At 36.4% G+C, this 18,406-nt stretch overlaps 1 protein-coding gene across 1 annotated transcript; it reads right to left on the reverse strand.

Annotated features, from left to right (window-relative positions):
* Positions 1 to 81: 81 nt before the first annotated feature.
* On the reverse strand, positions 82 to 16,114 carry LOC111989196 (uncharacterized). Its single transcript, XM_065775001.1, is given in 3 exon segments — positions 82 to 439; positions 7,403 to 9,078; positions 15,971 to 16,114. Coding segments are annotated over 2 exon segments (1,791 nt in total). The 3' UTR covers positions 82 to 439; positions 7,403 to 7,431.
* Between the last annotated feature and the right edge of the window lie 2,292 nt (positions 16,115 to 18,406).

Consider the following 18,406-nt stretch of genomic DNA (forward strand, 5'->3'; position numbering starts at 1 on the left):
TCGTATTTAAATTAATTAAAAAAAGAAATACTATCTGTAAAGATGGTAAATAAATGAAAAAAATGAGCGACACCATATCTCTTCCAATCCAAGATTAATATATTAAAACCTTCAGTTTTTCAAAATAAAAGAACATAATAAATAACAAAAAAAAAACCGGCTATAATACACCAGCATTTCTCTTTAGTTCTTCCAATATGCTGTCGATTCCAAAATTTATCAGATAGCTGCAACTCATGTCTATCCATAAAGAAACTTGCAGCAGTTGTCCATAATGCATCCCCACCCCCATCCCCATCCCCTCCTCTTTCTTCTCTTCTTCAAATCACACAAAAACAAGACCTTTATAGAATAATGAATGTCTTCATTCATACTCCCCTAGTCTTCTCGTTGTTTGTTCATGTAGTCCTCCATGTGACAAATATTATATCACTAACTCCTGCAATTTAAAACCCAATCATCAACACAAGTATACCAATCTTGGGCCTCATTTTCACAACATTCAAGCTAACAATACCATGTTCAATGTAACTAGAGTTCAAAATGACATGAAAATAGACCTATGTGCGTGTGTTTGTGTACACGCGAGCGTCCGGGCAGACATGTAATTCCTAAAATCAAGCTTGTTTACAATTTCTCTTTTATAATTCAATAATTACAACAATAGGGGAGAATGGATTTGAACCTTGGTTCTCCTCATAAAGGAGAGCAAGCATCACCATTGAGTCAAGGCTCTTGTAGCTTTTTTGTTTACACATATTCCTTAGCTTTTATTCATGAATTAGTTTGCAAACTTTGTTTGCAAGACCAAACGAGCTGAACTTTGCCTTTGCTCAAGCTGGCTCATTTATTAAACAAACCTTAATTTCCAGCTTGAGCTTGTTTATTTAGTAAATAAATAAACATATTCAGGCTGCTCATGACCTCGAGCCTAATTTGACTCGGAACCTTCGACTATTTTGCTTTTGGAACCTTAAACTAGCTCATATAAATAATTGTACGCTGTAAAGGTAATACATACCAAAAAAAAAAGGTCTTTTATTGTTTTAGTTTTCTGGTAAACAGGGTTGACTTGAACTAATAATGATAAGGCATTAAAGAAGAATCCTATATCAAGACATGTACTCAACTCTCAGCTAAGTAAGCTGGCATTACACATAGATTAACTTGTTACAGCAAACATTGAACCTTCCTAATTTCCTATCTTTTCATAAACAATGAAAAAACTAGAGAGAGAGAGGAAGAGGATTGACCGGATAATGAAATTATTTGGCAAGCCTGTAAGAGACTGTGGAAAATGTTTCCAAAGCAGCACTGCTCTCACAGATGAGATCTTTTTGTTGGAAACATGGCATAAGATCAACCACTGTGACTTAAGAGAGAGAGAGAGTAGCAAGGGATAGGAGAATGGTCAACCTCATAAGTTATTTGGACAGAGTAGCATAGCAGGTCAGGAGCATTTATGGCTTGTTTGGAAGTTTAGAGAGGGAGGAGAGTAGAGGGGAGTAGAGGGAAGGGGAGTAGTGGGGAGGAGAGTAGAGGAGAATGATTCACCTCCACCTTATTTGGATGTTTTTAAAATTAGTAAGGGGGAAGGGATTAATTAGCCCTTCCCCTTGTGTAATTTTGTTAATATAATAAGGGTAAATTAGGTAATTTACTTGGTCAATAGTTTATGTACTCTACTCCCCCTCCAAATCTCTCCAATTTGGAGGAATTAAAATTGGGGGGCTAGAGGGAGTCCAAACCCCTCCAAACTCCTCCAAATCCCTCTCCCTCATCCTTTAAAAAACTTCCAAATAAGGTAATTGCATTACTCTCCCTCCCTCTACTCTACTCCCCCTCCTTTTTTAAACATCCAAACATGCCATTAGTTTCTTCAGACTATTTAACATACCAAACCAACTGTCGACTATATTTCAGCGTAATAAGTTTGAAGAGGCCAATAATACATTCAAATAGGGCAAAAAGTTTGCACTTGAGAAAAAGTGAAAAAATACTAAAAACAAAAACAAATATACTCACATAAATCCAACAACCATAGAGAAACTTTCAGCTTTTCATTCTTAGACATTTCCAACTTTCCTTGTGTTGGATCAGTTTGTCTTTTCATATTAGAAAAAGAGCCTAGTTTGGGACTAACATGAAAATCTTCTCCACATTATTAAAGTTGTATGCATCAGTTTTCAAACAGTGTGCCTGAGTTTTGTATAAAAGACCATAATATAACCTAGGATTATAATACCAATGAGCTCTAACACAATTGGCACCTCCTCCCTATAAAAGTCCTAGGTGAATGATGAAGTCGTGGGGTTCAAAACCCATCAAGTGTGAGTATATCTTATCAAATAAAACACTTGGATTATAATTACAGGGGTCTGGTTAATGTATGTCTTAAGGGCATACATTAATCATCTATTTTAGAAAACTCTTTATAGAAAATTGAAAAAACTGTCCAAAAGGTTAAGTCACATTTTCATTTTCTCATAAAACATTTCCAAAAATGGTGTACTAACATATGCCCTAAGGGCATAAGTTAGTAAAATCCTAATTACAAACATCATGAAATTTCACCCTTACAAAAAGCCAACTAACTCTTGAACCCAAAAGGGGAAAATAAAGTGAGTGGTAAAATGATAGAGGGAGAGAAAAAAAGGGGAGAGGAGAAGATCAAATTTTAAACTTGGAAGGGAACAGAAACACAAAAAACCAGAAACAAATACAATGGAAAGGTTTTCTTTCAGGAACGCATAAAAGTAGTTCACATTCATTTAAATGGAAGTCCTATATTAAAGAAATTCCCAAGATTTCTTAGTTATAATTGTTACTTCCTTTATAAGAATTAGGCCCTACTAAAAATGTTTCCAAAAGAAGTCCTAAACCAGCTCAAACTTCATTAGAGAGAACACAAGCTTAGAATGAATTCAAAATATAAAAAATTATAAAAATAAAAAAATAAAAAAAATAAAAATATCCCATGACAATTAATCTAGGATTAGAAGACCTTGACTATATTCTTAACTTCATTATAAGATAAAATGTTTTTATAGCTATCCATCACTCTAGCATCCCCATATGTTTTTTGGGAATAGTCTCTAGTAGCCCTATAAGATCCCATAAGCTTCCAAACTTGCTCATAATTAGTATTTAAAGAACATGAAATTTAAACAAGAACTGGACCAGACTGGCCAATCCAACTGGTTGAATTGTGAACATCCTAATTCTGATCTAGTCATATCCCATTAACCATCTTGGGTCAACTTCTGGATTGGACAATGATTGCATGCAGCATGACTTCACCCCTAATGTGGGGGAATTTTCCAGAGCCTTTTCCATCAAGCTAAAGAGAAGACTTTGCATGCAATGCTCTGTAAAGCTTTTCAAAATCAAAGCCAAGATTGAAAAATATATAAAAATTATGAATTGAAACACTATAAACACCAAAATTATCAACATACTAACTTTCCTCGTCAATAATTTATTTTTACTTTAACCAAGAGCCTTGTAACTCAACTGTCACTCTGGCACTGTTCCAAGTTTTAAATCCACCCTTCCTCAACAACAAAATTATCAAAAAAATAAATGCAAAAATAATTTATCTTTAATTAAAAATTTTATTACTAACCTTGATCCTAGTAACTTTTTCTTTTACAACACACACGAATACACACAAGTTGATTATTATTATTAACATATTATTTTAAAAAAAACATATTTATGACATCACATTCAAACCTCAGTTGAACCCATGACCCCTAAACCTGTCACTTTTGAGGCTCGTTGAATGACCAGTATTAAAACATTGGTTTCATCCATGTGTCTTTCCAGTCCCCATGGTACCAACATTTTATATGTATTCATGAAATCGTTAAACAGAAATCTTTCACAAAATAAGGAAACGGTACCTTATTCCTTATTATCAAAAAAAAAAAAAAAAAAATAGAGAGGGAGGAGAGTAGAGGGGAGTAGAGGGAAGGGGAGTAGTGGGGAGGAGAGTAGAGGAGAATGATTCACCTCCACCTTATTTGGATGTTTTTAAAATTAGTAAGGGGGAAGGGATTAATTAGCCCTTCCCCTTGTGTAATTTTGTTAATATAATAAGGGTAAATTAGGTAATTTACTTGGTCAATAGTTTATGTACTCTACTCCCCCTCCAAATCTCTCCAATTTGGAGGAATTAAAATTGGGGGGCTAGAGGGAGTCCAAACCCCTCCAAACTCCTCCAAATCCCTCTCCCTCATCCTTTAAAAAACTTCCAAATAAGGTAATTGCATTACTCTCCCTCCCTCTACTCTACTCCCCCTCCTTTTTTAAACATCCAAACATGCCATTAGTTTCTTCAGACTATTTAACATACCAAACCAACTGTCGACTATATTTCAGCGTAATAAGTTTGAAGAGGCCAATAATACATTCAAATAGGGCAAAAAGTTTGCACTTGAGAAAAAGTGAAAAAATACTAAAAACAAAAACAAATATACTCACATAAATCCAACAACCATAGAGAAACTTTCAGCTTTTCATTCTTAGACATTTCCAACTTTCCTTGTGTTGGATCAGTTTGTCTTTTCATATTAGAAAAAGAGCCCAGTTTGGGACTAACATGAAAATCTTCTCCACATTATTAAAGTTGTATGCATCAGTTTTCAAACAGTGTGCCTGAGTTTTGTATAAAAGACCATAATATAACCTAGGATTATAATACCAATGAGCTCTAACACAATTGGCACCTCCTCCCTATAAAAGTCCTAGGTGAATGATGAAGTCGTGGGGTTCAAAACCCATCAAGTGTGAGTATATCTTATCAAATAAAACACTTGGATTATAATTACAGGGGTCTGGTTAATGTATGTCTTAAGGGCATACATTAATCATCTATTTTAGAAAACTCTTTATAGAAAATTGAAAAAACTGTCCAAAAGGTTAAGTCACATTTTCATTTTCTCATAAAACATTTCCAAAAATGGTGTACTAACATATGCCCTAAGGGCATAAGTTAGTAAAATCCTAATTACAAACATCATGAAATTTCACCCTTACAAAAAGCCAACTAACTCTTGAACCCAAAAGGGGAAAATAAAGTGAGTGGTAAAATGATAGAGGGAGAGAAAAAAAGGGGAGAGGAGAAGATCAAATTTTAAACTTGGAAGGGAACAGAAACACAAAAAACCAGAAACAAATACAATGGAAAGGTTTTCTTTCAGGAACGCATAAAAGTAGTTCACATTCATTTAAATGGAAGTCCTATATTAAAGAAATTCCCAAGATTTCTTAGTTATAATTGTTACTTCCTTTATAAGAATTAGGCCCTACTAAAAATGTTTCCAAAAGAAGTCCTAAACCAGCTCAAACTTCATTAGAGAGAACACAAGCTTAGAATGAATTCAAAATATAAAAAATTATAAAAATAAAAAAATAAAAAAAATAAAAATATCCCATGACAATTAATCTAGGATTAGAAGACCTTGACTATATTCTTAACTTCATTATAAGATAAAATGTTTTTATAGCTATCCATCACTCTAGCATCCCCATATGTTTTTTGGGAATAGTCTCTAGTAGCCCTATAAGATCCCATAAGCTTCCAAACTTGCTCATAATTAGTATTTAAAGAACATGAAATTTAAACAAGAACTGGACCAGACTGGCCAATCCAACTGGTTGAATTGTGAACATCCTAATTCTGATCTAGTCATATCCCATTAACCATCTTGGGTCAACTTCTGGATTGGACAATGATTGCATGCAGCATGACTTCACCCCTAATGTGGGGGAATTTTCCAGAGCCTTTTCCATCAAGCTAAAGAGAAGACTTTGCATGCAATGCTCTGTAAAGCTTTTCAAAATCAAAGCCAAGATTGAAAAATATATAAAAATTATGAATTGAAACACTATAAACACCAAAATTATCAACATACTAACTTTCCTCGTCAATAATTTATTTTTACTTTAACCAAGAGCCTTGTAACTCAACTGTCACTCTGGCACTGTTCCAAGTTTTAAATCCACCCTTCCTCAACAACAAAATTATCAAAAAAATAAATGCAAAAATAATTTATCTTTAATTAAAAATTTTATTACTAACCTTGATCCTAGTAACTTTTTCTTTTACAACACACACGAATACACACAAGTTGATTATTATTATTAACATATTATTTTAAAAAAAACATATTTATGACATCACATTCAAACCTCAGTTGAACCCATGACCCCTAAACCTGTCACTTTTGAGGCTCGTTGAATGACCAGTATTAAAACATTGGTTTCATCCATGTGTCTTTCCAGTCCCCATGGTACCAACATTTTATATGTATTCATGAAATCGTTAAACAGAAATCTTTCACAAAATAAGGAAACGGTACCTTATTCCTTATTATCAAAAAAAAAAAAAAAAAAGCACCTTATTCCTTGAACCTCAGGTTGATTGTATAAAAACAAAAATGGCAATAACCATGTAAAGATTATAAAAAAGATCACAAAGCTCTAACAAAACATGAAAAATTAATAAATCGCATCAGTTCAAGCAAAAAAAAAGAACAAAAGCACAGAACTTCTGTCTTTGCACTCAAACCTACCACGTTCTTTTTCTTTTTAATTGGTAAGCTACACATACACATAGTGGTCTTTGAACCCACAACCTAACCCTCCACTAATTTTTATAGGTGAAGGACCTGCCATTTGACCTAGAGCTCATTGGCATAATATAGGGCATTTTAGCAGTAGCCTACATGGCTCACAAACATTTATCAAGTACTTCCTAGGGTGCAATTTATAAATCATGTTGAATCCAACCAGGAGCATAGTTAGTCTGATCCAGATCCCATAACACCCAATCTAATAGCTTCTCTATACAGTCAGCCAATTCACACTTTAACAGAATGGTTTATTAATTAAAAACAAAAACAAAAACAAAAAAACAAACACAACATAAATAGAACAGCTGCTAGTCAAGCTTGACGTACCCCAGAAAAAAGAAAAAGAGGGGAGGGGGGGGGGGGGGGGTGGGAATTCCAAGTACTACTTCACTTTTTCATAACTTACTGCATCACTATGCAAAACCTATGAACTCTAACTCAAATAGCAAAAAGATGTACTCTATGTGAAAAATCAAGGCTCAAGGTAATAACATCAAATGGGTCATAGAAGCTGTGAATCTTAGAAAATAATTACTGAAATTATACAGAGGAATTAACAAGTACTAAAAAGGCATTTAAAAAAAAAAAAAAAAAAAAACAGAAGTTTCAACATATCATACTATTAAGATTTTCTTTTCTGTGTTTTTTTCATTTAATTGTTTCCAGCGACAATTAATGCAAATTAGTCACAAAGAAACAAGCAACAAGAAATAATATATGCTTCATCTCAATGTTGAAAAACTATATACTCCAAAAAGAATTACCTGTCTACTGCCTAAATCACGGCTGAGGTTCAGTGCTTCGCTTTGCTTTTAGATTTAGAAGGTATCTTTCCATATGCGACAAGCCTTGAAAGCGATAGTTTAACTTCAGCTTGGAGTCGTTTTCTCTTAGCTTTCTTGGATGAATTGCTCATATCACCATTTGATCTCACAGATTTTACTTTCCCAGTTTCCATGGTACCCATCGATGAAGTTGATTTTTCTGCTTTATCCTTTGTCCTCTTCTTCTCACCAACCTTCTGGTCATCCACTTGCCCACCTCGGAGAAGTTCTTTAGTCCTCATTTTTAGTTGGTATCTCTTTTGCTCATTTAACTTCCACTCCTCCCTATAAGGAACAATCTTTTTCAAAGAAACATACTGATTTAACTCCTTCTCATTCATCAACAACAACTCTGCTGGACTCAATCCAAATCTATTGGGTTTTATTTTCGCATACTTGAACCTCGTCTTTAAGTCTCCAATTGTATCCTCATAATCCAACTTATAATACTCCTCCATCATCACCTCTTTAGCTTTCTCCAAAAGAGCAATGCTTTTACGCATCCGCTTCCTCTTCCGCTTACCTTCCTCAACTTTCTCTTTCTCCGCCTCCTCCTCCTCTTCTTCTTCTTCTTCTTGGACATTTTCATTAGCATTTTCTGCCTTACTCTTCATAACCCTTTACCTCATAGACCAAAACCCATCACCAGACCCACGCTCATCCAAACCTTTTGGAAGCCCAAGAAAATCATCCTCCTCAAAATTTGGCTTCTCAATCTCATCCTCATCTTCATCGTCATCCCCACCACTTCCAAACTCTGGGTCCATGTCGTCATTTGCATAATACTCCTCCCCAAATGCCTTCTCCATGATCCTATCATACTCCTCTGGATCAAACTCCTCCTCCAACTCCTTCCTACTCAACGCCAGAACCTCATCCTCCCTAATCCCTGCCGTCCTCATTGTCATCCTCACCTTCTCATCCATCTCTTCCTTCTTTAAATTCTTCAAATGCTTCAACTCTTCCTCCCTTTCTACCCTTTCTGTCTCCATCCTCTCCTTCTTACTCATCCTTTGGTCCTTTCTTGCATTTGCCTTCTTCCTAACTGACCACTCTACCTTCCTCGAATGCCCCATCACCCTATCCCCAACATTCTCTTGAAACCTATACTCATACTCCTCCTGTCTCTCTATCTCCCTCTCGTCCTCTGAAATGTGCTCCAACTCCTCCTCCCTGACCTCCCTACTCTTCCCTTCCTTACCCAGCCACATCCTATTCCGAAAAAACTCCTTCAAGAACTTGTTCCCCTCATCCTCCACTTCCTCATCACCTCCAAAATACTCATCCAATTTCCTCACAAACTCGCCACTCTCCTCTTCCTCCTCATCCTGATCACCATTCTCCTTCATTCTCAATAACTGCTCTTCTCCAACTTCCTCTCTCTCTGCTGCCTCTGCTGCTTTCAAAAAGTCTCTCCTTATCTCCTCTTGCTCCTCCTCATAACTCTTCTTTTTCTCTATCTCACCATCCTCTTCTTCAAACTCCAGACCCTCCTCTATCAATTGCTTTGCCACCACATCTTTCAAATACATTGCCTTCTTTTCTTTATAATTATTATTTTTATCATCATCATCTTCTGATTCTTCAGATTCGAAGAACTTGACGGAACACTCTTTCTAAATAACTAAAATTTGCTAAGAATTTTGTTAGTTTCCCGGTTAGGAAAGAATATATAAAACTAACATCTCGATAGGAATGGCAACGGGTCGGGTTCGGGCCGGGTTTTTTCATACCCGAACCCGACCCGCGGGCCAAGACCCGAGGCCCGAACCCAGCCCGTTTAATAATCGGATTTTTTTTCCGGGGCTCGGACCCGCCCCCGCCGGGCCCCACGGGCCCTGTCCCTCATGACCAGCCCAACCCAAAATCAGAAACAAAAATTTTGATTTAGGATTTTTCGGCCCGAAATCACAAAAACATAAATCCAAACACAAGCACAAACATAAACACAGAAATCACAAATACAGATTTCAGATCTACAATTTTCCCTTTCAAAATCACAAACCAAACACAAATTTCAGATCTACAATTTTCCCTTTCAAAATCACAAACCAAACACAAATTTCAGATCTATTATTTTCATTTTTCCCTTTCAGAAATGATAAACACAAACACAAACCGAGGCGAACTGCGAAACTGAACCCAGAAAAAAAGAAAAAAAAAGGAGAATGTCATGGAGTGAGGTCCTGTCACGCTTGTAGTTGTGGCCATGGGCAAGGAAGATGAAACGGAGTTGAGAGAGTAGACTGTAGAGAGCCTGTGCGGCGGCGGCGTGGGGTAAAGCATGTGCGGTGACGGCGTGAGGAAGATGAGAGGGGCGGTGGCGTAAGGATGATGAGAGGGGTAGAGGACTGTGGCCGTGTGTGTTGTGGACTTGTGGCCGTTAGTGTGAGAGAGCAGAGCCAGAGAGATGAAGAGGGAGAGGCGGATGTGTGAGCTGATGATTCAGCTGAAATGAGGAGAAGAAGAGAAGAGTTTAGGGTTTACTATATATATATGGGAGGGTAATTTAGTAATTATATATATATATATATAACCGGGTCTTATCCGGGTCGGGTTTCGGGTTTTTTTGATAAAACCCGGACCCGACCCGAACCCGCTTCGGATTTTTTTTTAAAAAACCCATACCCGACCCTATTCTTTATCGGGCCGGGTAAAATCCGGCCCATTAGGATCGGGCCGGGCCGGGTATCCGCGGGTTGGATTTAAATTGCCATCCCTACATCTCGAGTTTTTAAAACTCGAGATCCAAATAATTAAAACTCGTTTTTAGGGTTTTTCATTTGTTGACTCGGACAAATTTGTCCACGCGGATTTCAAGTTTTAAAAACTCGCTAAATATAACTCGAGTTTCTAAAACTCGAGTTCTATTTAACGTTTTTCATTTAACCCGGTTTTAGAAACACTCTTTACACAAACATAAAACCTAAAAAAACTCTCAAAGAATAGCGACTCTCAGTCACACTCACGCCAAAATTTTCAAACTTCCAAAATTTCAAAATCACTCACTCTCACTCCCAAATCAGCTACCCCTGTGCTCTCAGTCTCCACGGGCTGTCTTCTGCTTTGTTTATCTTCGTCGTTCTTCAGTCTTCTGCTTTGTATCTTCGTCGTTCTTCATCTCGCTTGCTAGGTAACAGTTCTCCGTTCCTCTTTTGCTGAATTTATGTTATAGAATTAGGCTTTTTGCATGGTGGGTTACACATTGTTAGAAATGTAAATGTTAGAACTCATTCTTTGATGTTGTTTGGTAATGGGTTGTTGATAATGAGACTAGATGCTGTTTTTTTTTTTTTTTTTTTTTTTTTTTTTTTTTTTTTTTTTTTAATAGATATAAATATATATATATATATATATAAATAGTTTTGATGTGTTTTGTTTGATTCTTTGTTTTGTTTTATATGTGTTAAGTTTAAGAATTGTTTAATTTTCACTATTAATGATTTGGGATGTCATATAAACTTTCAAATTTTTTTTTTTGGGTATATTTTTTTAGAGATGCTACGTCTACAACAATTTTACAATATTTTTACAACAAATCACAGGTGTTTAGTTGTTATTGGTTCAAATTTGAAACTAATACTAAGATTACTTTTTTGCCCCAACAATAACAACCAGTAACAACTTGCCACTTAGGATTTGTTGTAAAAATATTGTAAAAATGTTGTAGACATATCATTTCTCATATTTTTTTGAGAAGGTGTTTTTTTTTTTTTTTTTGGTATATGAATATTGATATAGGGGAAAAAATGTTTGACAATGAATAAGGAAGAACAAGGCAAATGTGATGTAGTAAAAGTTAAAGGCATTGCAATTTGCAAAGCCTGTTTGTGGACTTCTTTTTTTCTTTTCTTTTCTTTTTTTACAAAAATAAATAAATAAATAATTGCTATAGATCTTAGAAAGGCCAATGGAACAAGTATAATCTGAAAATAAGGAACGATCTACAATATTTGACACATTCTATTTACCAAAATGAAGCTCCAACCAAGTAATACAAATATTTAAAGTAGTTAGAACTATAAGTGGAAGAAAATTTCAGCATTACGAAATAAAATGTATCAAATGGAGACAAACAACTCATAGGAATTAGGAATCTTAAAAGTGGGTGGATAGAAGATAGGTAGAGAATAGAAAAACGGGAGGACAGAAGAGATTTTAGTTTCTTTCATTTGCTTTTGGTTAGAATGGTGGAAAAGTGAAAAAATGGAAAACTTATTTGTTTGGTTGAGAAAAAAAGTGAGGAGGTAAAAAATATAATTTTATAAAATTACTCTCGTGCCACTGTTGCATAATATAGGAAATAATTTCTTTACAATCATTAAAAATAAACTTATTATCAATTAAAATTAAAAAAATAATCTATATCTATATATTACTAAAAGCTGAAGCGTAGCGTTTAATGCTGCTGCTCTCACGTTATGTCACATCAGCTGCCATGTCATTTTCTTTAAAAAAAATATATAATTTTCCCTTCAATTTTAAAATGGTTTTTGCAATTTTCAGCCCTATAAATCCCAGCCCTATAAATGCAGCCCACTACTTATTTATTTACTCTCACTATTATCCTATAATAATAAATCAATATATATATATATATATATATAAAAGCAGAGACCTCATGCGGGAGTGCATGAGGTCCTGCCATGTGGCTCTTTACATGGGGGTGTGATTAAGAAAATTTGTTAAATTTCGTACTATAGACCTTAAGGAAAAGATAAGTAAATAAGTAATCTGGTTTTGTTTAGAATGATCAATGAGGAAGAAGCTTAATAAAAAAAAATTTAAAAAAAAAAAAAAAAAAAAAGCACTCCTCCACGCATGTGCAATTGAAGCACAGACCCATGTATCTGTATGGATTGGCTGACATTCAAAACGTCAATTGAGGCCAAACTTTTGTAGAATTCGCATGGCAAAGATCCCAAAAGTAATTATATATTTTATTTTGAATCCATAGTGTTTGATAAAATGCTTGAAAGAAAATTTATAAATTTTATTTCCGACTTGACAATTCTATTAATCATATTTTTTTGTTCTGTATTTTGTTGGGATTAGAAACAATTAAATTGGGAAAAGTTTATTAAAGCACTTGCATATACTTAGCTTGCATTCATTTTTTTCCCCATGTTATATGCCAAGTAATCAGTGTTGTTTGGTTCTCAAGGATTGGTTGGTCTCTTTGTGTTTTCTTTATTGTTGCTCATGCCAATCTTGGTTCTATGGTGTATCAACCTCTAACTAACACGAGTGAAAAAAATTAACATAGCTACAGGTAAGAAAGTTTTTATTATTTTTAAGTGAATAATTTGACAACAAATTTTGGATTAAGGATTATTTGACAATAAATTTTTAAAATAATCACCACAATCTACCCATATTCTATATGTCCTACTTAATGACAAAAACTCAGTTGCCAAAAATAAAAAAACAAAGAGAACCACAAAGGTACAAATTAAGAACTAAGTGGGTAGAAAAAATGATGTGGTGTCTTCATTATTTGAAGGTTAGCTTAGAATTTATATAAACTTAGAATCTCTTTGTATGAAAACCCGTCTGCTTCTTGGTATTAAAAAAAATTGTTAAATATGTTTTACAAGTACACCTTTATAAAATATGTTAAACAATGTCTAGCACAACCATCATTGAAACGACTAACTTTTTTCATTTCATTGTACCATTGCTTGGGTATCATGGCCCGAGAGAGCCTTGACAAAATCAAATTGTGTTTTTTGCTTTGCCTAGACATGAATCACTAAGCGACCTTGACACTGCTATAGTTAAACTACTATTGAAGATGCTTGATAAAATCAATGCCTTGGTTAGACATTTCATATGACAAGGGATAGGTTCAAGGAGTCTGATATGCACAACGGTTGCGGTTAATTGGTTCACAATCAATCAATAATAGGGAACAAAATATGGCTATTTGCTCAGAGGTTTTTGCTATAATTGTAGGTGATTTTAGCAATGAAAATATCCACCATTTATGTTATAATATATGTACAACAATTTCCAAAAGCACCTTACACAAAAGCTTTTAGCATTATCCGCGCATTGCGTGGGCAACTTGCTAGTTTGTATAATTAATCCAACCCACCTCTTAGTTATTTAGTACCACTATCAAGCCTAACCCAAAGCCTTTTCAGTTCAGCTTAAAGAAAAAAGAAATTAAAAATATAAAACATTCAAGCCGGTTTGGAAGAAAGGAAAAAAGAAAAAAAGAAGGGGGGGAAGCATTCAAGGGCCTTTTCAGTTCAGCTTAAAGGAAAAAGAAATTAAAAACATAAAATGTTCAAGCCGGTTTGGAAAAAGAAAAAAAAAAAAAAAGGGGAAGTGTTCAGGGTTTTACGTGAAACAAGGTTTAACAAAAGGTATTGCGTGAGAAACACATCATGGGGAATGGGAAACAGACCGTTTGAATTTCTCCCACCTTTCTGTTCTACGGTTACGCACAAACAGATGGTTTGAACTTCTGCTCTACTGTTTCATACCGTTTCACAGTAAAGGGGAAAGAATCTGATACGATTTGAAGCCGTGAAAATCTCCCCATCTTCCTGCTCTACAGTTTCACAGTAACAGCCGCCTATCTGACTTCCTTCCTTCCTGTCTTCCTCTCCTCAGCCTATATAAATACTGACAGAACATGGGGGATTTGATTGAGGTATCTCTAAATCCCTGTTCTTCTTGTGCTCCATTCTTTTGCTTGATGCTTTTTGTTTCCCTTTTTACATTTTGTTACTGCCTCTTTTGTGTTGTGGTGTGGATGATTGTTATGCTGAAATTTTGAATGCTGGGGTTTTTAATTGGAGCTTTGTCTTTTAGGTTTAGTACTTTGTGTTGTGGTGTGGATGATTGTTTTGATTGCTGTGGTTTTTAATTGGAGCTCTGTTATATACATCAATAGATTCAATACTTACAGACAATGTTAATATGAATTGATAGTAATGAATGTCCACTAGATGGATTATCTTTTGATTCTTAGTTCTTAAAGTCAAGGCCTTTTTCTACCTAAATTGCGTACAATATTTTAGATTCAAGAAATTATAGTCTTATACAGCCAAGCAGATTATCTTTTGATTCTTCTTCAAGTCCAGAACTTTTATTCCTACATAATTATGTCAGCATTGACAAAGCATTTGATTTCTACCTAAATTCCGTACAGTATTTTAGATTCAATAAATTATAGTCTTATATAGATTCAAGAAATTGTAAGTTCAATTACTTAGAGCATTTGATTTCTACCTAAATTGCGTACAGTCTTATACAGCCATGTCAAATCTTTTGCATCATTTTCCATATATGTGAAACTCAGCAAAATAATATCATCGGCCATCAAATTTGAGATTGTTAGTAGATCTATAGGATTACCTTAAAGGCTGAGGCTTCTACAAATGCAATCTGAAATCTTTTGCAGAAGTTTTGGGTTTAGGGAAATCAGATTTGTTTTTGGGAATTCTAATCAAGTTCCGTGATATTAAATATGCATAGAATTGGTTATGGTGAGGGAAAACTTGTAGGGATTAGGTATGGAGTGGTGTTTATGGGTTTCTTGGGGTTGAAGAAGAATCAGATTATGCATATTGGAATTTTAAATCTTTTTGAAATGGAAAGAGGAAAGAATTATGTTATTTTGAAGGTGGACTTAATTATGTTATTTTGCAGCTATTCATACTCCTTACTGTATTTCTTCAAGGCCAAAAGGAGAGTCCTATTCTTTGTTAGATTGATAAAAAATTCCATGCTTAAAAAGGATAAAGACTTAGTATATTGTTAGTGTAAGGACCCAATTTGAATTGAGTGTTGGGTTTTCAGCCCAATAAGCCCAAACAATAAATTTATAGAGTATGGGCTCAAGAACTAGTACTGTTTTTCAGGAAGGGTTCTACTCATCCAGTAATAAGGGATACTATTGATTCGCTCTATGAGGAAAAACTCTCCTCGGCCCTCTTTCAATTGGTCTGTTCTTCTCTCTCTCTTTTTCCTTTTTCTTTTCTGGTCAGAAGTCCCTTCTCTTTTCTTCGTTTCTACATTATATACTTCGTTTCTTTTCTTGTTTCCTTTGTACACGTGTAGTTCTTATCCTGGGAGCTCCTTTCTGTCCCATCTAGTCCCTACCGGAACTTTCAACTTAGTGGTCATAAAGCTGCTTAGTTACTATTCAGGTATCACCTCCACATTAATGCGGCCAGAGCGTTAGGTGGACAGCATTTAATGAAGAGGTGATAGACTTTAGAAGATATTTTCTACCTTCTCCGACGCCTCTTTAAGTTATATCCAACTTCCAATTCAGCTACAACCTGGCAAACTCTTTCAGTCAGTACGAAGGTTACCTTCACCTCGGACTTTGGCGTCCTCGGACGTGTGCTATACCACGGTATATAACACCTGTTTATACCTTTCATATCACCTATTTGACGTGAATAAAACTTCTTTAGGATGTCCTCGGACGACTGCGTGTTCTCGGATCGGGCCTTTGGGCCCCGAGCCCAATTCTGAGGGCTACTATACCTTTTTTAGGTAACAGGCCCCACAATAGCCCTTCAAAATCTCGTTTTTTGCCATCTCGGAAAAAAGGAGATTTTGATATCCAGCCCCCACTTTCAGAATGTCTTTTTGTTTGCCCAAGGCGCGCTCCTGACGCTTCGGCGTCATGGGCACGCTATTATTAAATGGTAACTGCTCTGCTGTCTCACACGTTCAACGACCTGATGCAAATCTAACGGTGGGGGATACTTTGCATTTATGGGCGGGGCTTTTCCCGCTCCTTTTTTCTGTGCCCTCGTAAAGTACCTTTCAAATCAAATCTTTCTTCAGTTACAAATTACTCTCTCTCAGCGCGTATTCATTGAATCTGTCTTTCTCTCATTATTCTACACTCTCATAAATACCAAGAGTCCGTCCGAGGAGCTCATTTTCCACACCTGTAAGTTTCTTTACCTTTCTCTACTTTTTCATTTTCTGTATTAATTTTTTCTATTGCTAGAAGATGGGTAGATTTAAGTATCTAGTCGATTCCGAGGAGCAAATGGAATCATTTAGGGCTAAGTACAAGATTCCCTCGACAGTGGGTATGAGATACGCTTCCTCCCAAGTCTGGCCGCGCGATAGAAAAACGGGGGAGGTAGTCATTCCCATGGTAGCATTTGTTGAAGGGGGGATGACTATCCCAATGGGTAATTTGACGAGAGATTACCTTAGGTTTTTCACGTTATCTCCCACACAGTGCGCCTCGAATATGTTCAGGGTGCTTGGGAGTATAGAGGCTTTAAACGCCTTATACAACCTAGGTCTAACACACCATGATGTGAATTGGGTATACAACCTCAATCATTTGAGGAATCAGGGGTATTACCTTAAGTCTAGGTACCCTGCGGTAAGACTAATTCAGTGCCTCCCTACTTCGAACAAAGGTTTTAAAGACGACTTCCTTATTCTGTCCGGGAATGGCACGATGGTTCGCCTTGCCCAACTGAAGAGGGACAACCAGGTGGGATTCCAGAATATACGTCCTTGAAAGTCAGACTAATTAATTCATTATTATTATTTTTTTATTATTTTTATTATTATTTTTATTATTAATTATTTTATATTTTGGCGCAGTTTTCATTTCTAATGGAATTTATGTTTTAATTACTCTGCAGACAGATCGCGCAACTAGGCGTGTCTCAGGTTGATAACAGGGAGAGCCTAGATAGAATTCTGCGGTCCGAGGTATTCGTGAATCCCTCTGACGGCCAATACGAGCCGCACACCTAATACTTAAGTATACGCCTGCGTCAGCCACAGCCTTTCAGGCTCCCAAATACGTAATAAAGGCAGAGGATCCTCGGCTCCGCCGTATCAGTGTACTTTTTGAGGATTCATCGTTCCTGAGGGCGAACCTATTCCTGAAGGTGAGCCCTTTACTGAACCTTCGTCGGAGGCTAATCTTTCTATAGGAGCTTCGTCATCACGCTCTACTCCCAAAAAGTGGAGAAGAAGACAAAGAAAAAGAAACCGCAGAAGAAGAAGAAGAAGAAGAGGAAGAAGAAGAAGAAGTTCTCGGAGGATTTGTTGAGTTGCCCGATTCTGCCGACGAGTTTGAAGTTTTTGATCACCCCCAGTCTCCTGAAGCGACTTCTAGAAGATGGTCATCCAGAGGAGAAGTCAGAGGAGCTTGAAAGAAGTAATTGAGGGTCAGCCTGGCAGGGTGGTGAAGAAGCAAGTTCAGGTCCAATCTCCGTCTCTTCCACCTCCACCTCCCCAGTCATCCCAACCGACGCTGAATGAGCCCAGTGAACCGAAGAGAAGAAGAGAGTCGAAGGGCAAAGAAGTGATGGCGCTGGGAACTTCTACTACCACGAGGATGAAGACCAAAGAGCTGCTAAGCAGCAGAAAACAGGTCATGGACCCAGCGAGGGGTGGATAAACAACCACCCAGTCCTCGGATCCCGAGATTTGGCTCCCACCCTACGCTCGACAAAAAGCCCATAAAAGAGGATGCCTCAATTAGGAACTTCAACGGCGGGCTTGGGTGCCGAGTTGCCTCAGCGTTAGAAGAAACACTTCTTCTTCCCAAGGATATGAATGAGCTGAGAGCGATTAAGAAGGACGAGGTCTTTCAAAATACTAAGAGATACTTGGGTATGGTACGGCATTATGATTGTTGCCTTATTCTTTTTAATTGACCGTTATTGTACGTATAGATATATTTCTTACTGTTGCATATTTTTAACTCTCTTTTTCTCTAGGCCGTACAAGCCACCTTTAGATTGGAAGAGATAGCCAAATCCTACTACGACCAAATTGACAATAAGAAGAAGAAAAGGATATCGGCTGTACGCACTCTGAATGCTTCTTCCGAGCAAAACATTGCGCAGCTAAAGAAGAAGCTATCAGCCGAAGAGGAAGCTCGGAAAAACGCTGATTCGGCCCTAAAGGGGTTCCAAACACAGGCGGAGGAAC

Source organism: Quercus suber, unplaced genomic scaffold, assembly GCF_002906115.3.
Source record: "Quercus suber isolate HL8 unplaced genomic scaffold, Cork oak 2.0 scaffold_103, whole genome shotgun sequence".
Classification (NCBI taxonomy): Eukaryota; Viridiplantae; Streptophyta; class Magnoliopsida; order Fagales; family Fagaceae; genus Quercus; species Quercus suber.